The sequence below is a fragment of the Medicago truncatula genome, chromosome 7, assembly GCF_003473485.1.
Source record: "Medicago truncatula cultivar Jemalong A17 chromosome 7, MtrunA17r5.0-ANR, whole genome shotgun sequence".
Lineage (NCBI taxonomy): Eukaryota > Viridiplantae > Streptophyta > Magnoliopsida > Fabales > Fabaceae > Medicago > Medicago truncatula.
The window spans coordinates 25,925,329-25,934,434 of NC_053048.1; the positions used below are offsets into that span (position 1 = coordinate 25,925,329).

The 9,106-nt window shown below is 34.3% G+C and overlaps 1 protein-coding gene across 1 annotated transcript; it reads right to left on the reverse strand.

Moving 5' to 3' along the window:
* Positions 1–297: 297 nt before the first annotated feature.
* Positions 298–4,424, reverse strand: LOC25498250 (putative xyloglucan endotransglucosylase/hydrolase protein 1). Its single transcript, XM_024770336.2, has 5 exons — positions 4,364–4,424; positions 3,850–4,010; positions 1,781–1,881; positions 1,336–1,541; positions 298–715 (listed from the first exon to the last, which is right to left on the reverse strand). Exons 1-5 carry the CDS (start codon positions 4,387–4,389, stop codon positions 343–345), a joined length of 867 nt encoding a protein of 288 aa, XP_024626104.1. The 5' UTR covers positions 4,390–4,424; the 3' UTR covers positions 298–342.
* Positions 4,425–9,106: the final 4,682 nt, after the last annotated feature.

The window sequence follows — 9,106 nt, forward strand, 5'->3', positions numbered from 1 at the left end:
TAATTACACTAACAACTTTTCTTAAAAATGTAAAAAAAAAAAAAAAAAAGCTTATATATAAAGATGGAGGGAGTAATCCCTTTCAAAGAAAAAATAGTATAATAATCATACACGAATTTCACACATTATTTATACAACCAACTTTTCTTAATATGTGTAAATAGCATCCTAAGATTCTCTCAAAAAAGGTTGTATCCTATAATCTTATAAATAGGGATGGATGGAGTAATTAATATTAGATTAAAATTTAAAAGTGATATTTATTTTTGAACAATTTTGTATAAATTTAACATTCATGAAAGTATTTATTCTCTTTACAACTAAGAATTGATTTCATATGAGTCACCTAATTTGACATTCTTTATGTAGTTGTCCTCTGTCAGAACAGTAGTCATACAACAAATGTATCCTCCTCACATCTTCATATTCTCTTTGTTGTTGTGGGTTTAGTTCCCAATATTTCATGCCATTCCACCATAAATGGGGAGAATAGCAGTCATATTTTCTTGGATTATGTGATTGGCAGCCATGAATGTTGAACATTTGAAATTGAGCCAAGAAAGGTGCTTGTTTCCAGTCAATTTTCTTACCATTAGATGCCCATGGTTCCCCATTCCATATGCTAACTGTAACGTGCATTTGATTTGAAGGAAAACTCACTCCCTTGTTTGACTTGTTCTTGAATATCCTAATGGGTGTTTCATCCACATAAAACCTGAAAATTTTAATAATGTTTCATCCACATCAATAATTATTTATTCCAATTTTTTGAATAAAAAAATGGATATTTTATTTTGATAAAGTTGGACATTTTTATTTTGGACTATGGCTATTAAAAATGAAGTATATACTGGTCGAGCACAATTTTTTAAAATTTTTGTCTCTCAATTAGATAATAAATGGTAACTATTTGAATTGGTTAAATGAAGGGGTAACCAAGGATGAACTGGTTCAAGTGGTAAGGACTTTGTGCCCTTAAGCATGTGGTCAACGGTTCGATTTCTGACTCATGCATATGAAAACAATATGATTGAGAGGGGAGAACCTAGTTTGTGTGTCTTACAGGTTCTCCGACAAAGATTAGTCACCGTTAAACATCATTTCTTTCATTTTGAATGCTAACAGAAGGAAATTGATTCCCTTTTGCTTACACATTCAAGATATTAGTTGCCTCTTGATTTTGATTAATAAAACCAAAAAAATACAAATTTTATTTTATAATTGAAAATATGGAACTTGAATCTGGATCATTCGATCAAAGATTAAATGACTACCGATATCTTAAATGCGTGGATGCATATAGAAGCTCGACTCCAAGAGAAAAGGTGCACTTACACTATTTGGTGTTGGTTCCAAAGGATTCCATATGTATGAAAATCGATTGTTGGATCAAACCAAAGGCTATGCCTTTGTTCTCTCCCCCCTTCATCACTCGCAAACACGTTTGTTTGCAACGTATATGGCCCTCCTTTGTTGCCCAAGAATTCAAAGTCAATCTCATCATGTTTCCCTCCCAAGTGTGCAAATGCCTTTGAAGTAAGCTTAAATTATTACCAAAAAGAAAAAGAAAGGTACTTGTTAGCTAACCAGAAAAACATAGTTAAATATCGATGTTTGGTACGTAATTGCATTTCCAATACAAAGATTTTGAGTGCAATGATACTAAAACATCAATTGTAATCGCATCGACCATATTTTTCTACATTTTATCGCAATATAAAAGTTTGTAGCATAGTCACAATCACAACCACAATTTAAAACTATAAGATAAATTTCGTACATAGAAAGCTGTAACAACTCCTAGTGAATCCTTGGTAGGTATCTTAATTCTCATCCGAAAGAACCCAGAAGAATATTCCAATTTTGATCTGAACCCAGCTCCTACACATTTGAGAAAAGTAAATAAATTTGAGAAATTAAACTATTATACTTATGTTTTTACTATTTGATAGAGAGCAATGCTATATCTCTAGAAAAATAACATCAAAAATTCTTCAAAAATAAAGAGTAATCAATCACAAATTCACAATGCACTATTTGCCACGATAGACTTATGAAGGGGTGATTGCACTTACATTAGTCTTTGTATGTTTAAATGACACATACACCTTTTTATTTTGTTAAAATCGTTAGATCTCTTTTGATTAAACACATCTCTTTTCTATTGTATTTGTTGCACCCCAACATATAAGCGAAAATAGGTCAACAAAAATTAAACTGTTTGTTTCAAAATTTACACCAAATACATCATTTCTTGTTGATGCTTATATTTTGGGGCAGAGGAAGTGTATTAATGTTGAGGAAATATAAGAGATGCTTAAACTATTTTAGACCCAAATCTAGACCAAATACATAATTTCTTTGACACTTTTTTCTTCTTCTAAATAATGATCATATATATGAATCAAAGAGCTATTTGTTTAGTTTTGTATTTTATGAATGGTCATTGCATACTAAAAAAACATCGTTTTATTGTTTATAAGCATTATACTAACTTTTTATATTTTACCGTAAAAAAAATTAATAATCACTATTTTGAGTAATAAAATTTAGAAAAAATTAAATTCTATATCACTGACACTTTCCGTAAATAATATTTAGTTATTGTAATTTAAAAAAAAAAAAAAAACTTATTTAACTATTAATTTAGAGACCAAGATACATGTCAAATTGCATAATCTAGCATAGAAACTCTCATTTTATTTACCCTAAACTTTATTGTTTTTGTACATAAAAGCTAATTGTTTGGGATAAAATATATTTTTTACTTGAAAAGGAAACAATAGGTTTATTTTAAAAAGGGATGCAAGAGGTTTTAAAACATAATTCATCAATAGATCTATAAAAATCACCTTTTAAGTTTGATCGATTTTTGGATTGATCTTTAAGTTTTGTTTTCTTCTCAAATCAATATTTATGTTACATTCTATTTGCACACTAGCCTTAAGTTATGACATTCTTGCGCAATTATCTTTTATGCTTCGTTTTCAACAGCAATGGTTTCAATTCTTCTTTTTAAACAAACTAAAATGATATATAATATTAACAAAGTGGAGTGTCCCGCACAAGGTATGCAAAAAGCAAACCACCCAAAAGTATTTACATAAACATGGTGCCAATCACATATCAACACCACCAAAGAGATAAAACAGAGAAAACTAAATTACAAGTGAACACCCATACAAAGAAGGGGATGTTTCCACCAGTCATGGTAACTGTAACTAAATAGCCCCTGTTTTGATTTCAACCATAAGAAAGAGTTAGTTTCACCTTTGCCATTAGAGTTGAAAAATCAGAAGCCGTGTTTTGGAATACACGGTCATTCCTTTCCTTCTAAAGAACCCAAACCCGCCAAATTAGTAAATTGGATTGGATGAAATAGTTTGAATTCTTGAACCCATAACAATGGACAATTCATCTCTAGTGTGGGACGTCATGAAAGAACACTTGTATTTGGTTGTTGAATAAAAATTGTGATTCGCACAGTCACAAAAATGTAAGATAATGTTGCAAAAAGTTAGGTTACCTTGTTCGAGATGTTTAGATTTAAAAAATGCTAATGAAGAAAATAAAATGACAAATCTGACCTGTCTATCTAAATTATCTCAATATTAAAATGTCACACATGTATTTTTTTTAATAGAACACATTAAAAAACAAATGGTGCATACATATTGATAACAACAATAATGAATAATTAGAAAAATAAAATAAAATAGGGGATGAATAAAAAAAATGGTCAAAAATAAACCTAAAGGAAGTAGACATAATTTGACTTAAAATTAAATTATTTATCAAGAATTACTGTAAATATATTTTTGTATATATGATCAAATTCAATATTCAAACCTGAAATCTTATCAAATGAGAGTTGAACTTCTCTACCGTTGTCAAAAAACAAAACGTGATTTCTTCCCCATGTAACCTTGTAGTTCTGTTTGAAGCTTACCTCAACAGCTTTGCTAACACATATCAATGCTGCAACGAAGAGAGTGACAAACAAGAAGAAGCTGCACAACAATTGATTGGTTCATAAATAATCACTAATAAAACAAATCATAAATAATCACTAATAAAACAAATAAAGTACATACAAAAAATATATTCATATACACTATACACTAATCAATTTGATTATATGGAATCATAAAACCGTAGATATAGAGATCGCATGGCTACTATTTTTTTTTTTTTTTTTGTTGAGTCATTTTTAAAATAGGATAAAACTTGACATGCACTTTCTTATCTATTTTTCGTGTGCTTCTTCACATAAAATACTCATAATAAATAAGTTTTTAATCTTTATTCAACGATCGAGATATCTTGACTATCTTGACTAAGATATTTATTCGCGAATACCGACCTTTGTTGTTTGAGCATACCAACCATGGCGATAAGAAAAAAACAGTGCAATATGTTTTAAACTTTTTTGTGATCATGCTAATTATATAGAAATGATTATGGATTATACATTGTATCATTGACAATGAACCTCAACTACATTTCTACGTCAAAGACACTTTATGATGAAATATAAGAAGTGCAAAGTTACTTTTATTTTCACTAAAGCAGCACACAATTAGTTGTGGCTTATAAGCATGTGAATGTCGTATTAAGTTGCTTGTGATAATTGTCACGTTACTCTTGCCCTTTATGAAAGGCCCTTCCTTGTTAGTAACATCTACCAAGTGTGTACATGTAATGTAAATAGATATGTACTCAATCAACTTCTATTCATTAATTTTCACAAAAGCTATACCTCAATGTTATTGGACTTGACATTTTTTTTACTTTTTAGGTGTATCTTCTACTAATAAACAAAGTTCTCGTGTTGATAAACTATCATTAATTTTCAAGTTATTCTTTTGTTACGTGTTGATAAAATTCACATAGAGATACACACACAAAAAAATTGAATCGCAAAAATAATCTAAAAAATTGATAGGAGTGGCGACTTGGTATTTAAAATTATCTTAGTTTTTCTCGCCTCCTCCCTCACGAGGGCAAGATTGAGGCCGGCGATAAAGGCTTCATAGAGACATTTCGACAATGAGGCCTTCGTTGTTCTCGAGTATGAGACCTTCTCCACTTCCTCTGTGAAGGTCCATCTTGTGCACGATTCACTTGTTGGTGCAGTGAGTTCGGCGAGGAAGTCTGCAAATACATGTGTTTTGAGTGTCTTGCACGTATCAAAATATATGTCAAACTCTAACAGCCCAACATATCATTTGGTCATTCTTTATGTTAAATATGGCCTGAACATGACTTGCTTGAGTGGTTAATCTCTGCGAACCACAATTGGATGCGCTAAGAAGTATCTTTTTAGCTTCATGGACGCCACTATCAACACCAAGGCGATCTTTTCAATCTTCTAATAACAAGTCTTAGGTCCAGTTAGTGCCTTGGAACAAAAGTACACATGATTTTGATTCGTCTGTACCTCACGAGGGCGACGCTTACGACCTCCGAAGAGATAGAGCGCTAGACAAATAGAGTTTCGCCTTCCATAGGCTTGGAATACACTAGAGGTTGAGCCAGAACATTATTGAGCTTCATGAAAGCTTCTTCCCACCCCTTAGTCCATTCAAAGGTTTCCTCATTTCTCAACAACTTATAATATGGCAGTGCGCGTTGAGCATATTTAGAGAGAAACCTATTTAGAGCAGTGAGCATTCCATTCAACTTCATAATACACTCTTCGGTCGTAGGTGTTTCTATCTTGAGGATTGCATTGCATTTTTCAGGGTTGGCCTCGATTCCTCTTTCAGTGAGGTAGATATCCTAAAAATTTCTTGCCTTGACCCTGAAGGTACACTTCTTTGGGTTAAAGGACAGGTTATATCGTCGCACACGAGCAAAAATGTCTTTTGAGTGGGTCTTATGTTAGCGTCCCCTTACGGATTTAATGACTATGTCCATCCATATATACCTCCAAAATGTTCCCTTTCAAAGACTTTGTTCATCATTATTTGATACATATGACCTGTGTGTTTCAGGCCAAAAGGCATGACATTATACATATAGTTTGTGCCATCAATCATGAAAGTTGTCATGTTTCTGTCGACCTTGTCCATTGGAATCTGGTTGTAGCCTAAATAAGCATCCATGAATGATAGAAGGTTATAGCCAGATGAATTATCCACCAACTTATTAATGATGGGGAGAGGATAAGCATCCTTCGAGCATGCTTTGTTTAGGTTTGTTTAGTCGACGCACATGTGCCACTTTCCACTAGATTTTTTCACCAGCACAACATTCGACGACCACTCAGTGTAGTTGATCTCTAAAATGAAACTTGCTTGAAGGAGGCCGCTCACAATCTCATTTGTTGCTTGAGTCTTTTCAGGGAACTAATGGCGCCTATACTTGCTTATGTACTCGGCTGAAGGATTCACTTTAAGCTTGTGGCATGCTACACTTGGATCTATCCCTGGCATTTCCTTTGTTGAGAAGGAAAATAGATATGCATTTCCCTTCAGGCACTTAATGTGGCCTTCCTCCATGGGAACAAGGAAGTTTTCTCCAATCATAACTTTTTGCACAGTAGTGTCGTCTAGCTGCATGATTTTGAAATTTCCATCTGGTGTGGGCCTCTCAAAGTAAAGTTTTGCTTTTAGGGAAATTGGTATCTCGCAACGTTCCTCCTATTTTGTATTTTATTCCTCTTGTCGCACGTCGAAGCCCGTGACATTGCAATCAAAAGCTTGAAGCATATGAGTGTCAAATCTCTTCACAGCTCCCCCTGATGTATTGCAAATGCATCAAACATCTATTGCAGCACCTTGTGACATATGTTTGCTCCGCCCAGGTCCCCATGAATGGGTACGACTTCTCCCTTATCGTTGTGATACCTCATCTTAAGGTGGACGGTGGAGGTGACAGCGTACATGGATTCTATCGTTGGTCTCCCCAATATGCAATTGTAAATGGATTTGAGCAGGACTACCAAGAACAAGGATTCAACACTACATTCATTGTCACCCTCACGAAAAGAGAACTTAAATTCGAAATACCCATAAGGACAGGTTATAGTTTTGTTGAAGCCTTGGGGGACAGTGTCGTTGTACGACGTCAAGTATTATGACATCAAACATTATTTCATTAGTTCAATTTCTCAAAGGTTTCATTGTACATGATGTCTCATGAGCTCCCTTTGTCGACTAAACGTCTTGATAAGTCGTGATCGCGAATTGTAGCCACCATGACTAGCGGGAAGATTTCGGTTGAAGCACCTTTTATCTTGTCATCATCAGTGAATTTAAGGATGGGCCTTTTCTTTCCAAGGCTTCTTTACGGCCTAGGCGGATTGGTGACATTGAGCAATTTTCCTCTTCATCGTTCCCTTGAACATGTTCCTACACTTTGGGAACCCTCCCATGATGGCGCATTGGAAAATGCATTTTCCCTTCTTTTTATCTTTGTCATCCTTTTCCTTCTCTTTCTCTCTTCATCCACGTTGTTGATTTCTTTTCTTCGTGGAGTTTCTTCTCGAGAAGGAAAGTGTTTCCTCTTCAGGTATTCACTACGGCGAGAGGAATCCCACGAACAGTCTTTGTGCTTATTTTTGCAACCTTTGTGGTAGTCATCATTGGTGAAGTGTTTATGCTTCCCCTTTTCTATTAACTCTTTGATTGCATCCTTCGGCTGAAAGCAATCGTTGGGTCATGGCTTGCGCACCTGTGGAACCTCTAGTATTTGGATTTGTCTGTGCGCAATGTTTCCTTCAACTGTGTAGCGTTATTGACCATAGCGTCTTTGAAATATGCATTTCTGCATTCCTGAAAGATTTGTTCTCACGATGTATGCAATATAGTGAACTCAGAGATATGAGAATGGTACCCCCTTTATCTTCTAGCCATCGTCTTAACGTTTCTTGTCACTTCCTTTTTGAAGCTGCTTATTCTTCCTGGCTTCAGCTGCTAAACGCATCTCCACATAATTAATGTAAGGTTATGTGCGGATCAAAAGTTCATTCATGTCTCTGGACTCATTGAGTCCCAACTCTTCTTTGAAATTACATTTGTCGCACATGTTGTTTTCAAATATGAAGCAATTCAACATATCGTTCACGCTTCAATCTTTAACGCTCTCGCGAGTGAACCTTTCTACGTATTCCCCGAGAGTCTCCTTTTTTCCCTAGATGAATGTGTTCAATGTAACGCCCTCTTTGAATTATTTGATTTATTTGAATTTATTAAGAAGAGTTTAAAATATATTATATGATTATATGATTTATTAGGTGGTTTATTATATTATTTAATAGAATAAGATTTGAAAATAAAATAAATATTGAGATGTGGGGCTGTTTAGGAATTTAGAAGAGTTTAGTGGAAATAGAGGAAATAGGATAAAGTGGATTGAGGAGAGATAAATAGGAGAAACTAGGTTTAGAATTATTTTCACGTACGATCAGTTTTGGAAAATCAAGGGAGAAAACAAGAGAAGAGGAGAACCAAGAGGGAGAGAGACCGCCGATCATCAATACTAAGGTAAGGGTGGGACTAACATTCAATCTTCTTAAGCCTATGATTCTGAAATTGGATTTAACATGTAGTTTTGGGAATTTGGGAAATTAGGGTTAGAGGTTGTAATTGGTTGATTAGATGTTGGAAACCCGTTGAATTAATGAAGAAACAATGTTCAGACCTTAGATTGTTCATAGTACAATGATTAGAACCAGTTTTTGGGTTTGGTTGATGAAAATTGGGATTTTCGCTTGAATAGTCGGCGTCTAAACGTTTCTGCAAATAAGTGATTATGTGAGGTTTTGGAAACCGATTTTTGGGTGGTTTAAACTTGAATTTTTCTATAGATTATGATAGAGCTAAGTGTCAGGAGCGTGTAGGCGAAAACGGCATCGAAAACGGGTTAACGGATTGGTTTTTATGAGCGAAAACGTGAAGGTTGAAAATCTGAAGTCGTCTGTCAAATCTGGAAAAATCGTGCCACGATGGGAGACCAACGCGCCACGATGATGTCATACCAGAAACCTTAAAAATGCAATTTTCTTCACTCCAAATGCTTCCAAACTTCTTCCTAAGTGTAGGGACTTTATCCTAACCATCTAGAGATGTTTTTAGGAAAGAAATAACCTTGTATAAAGGGT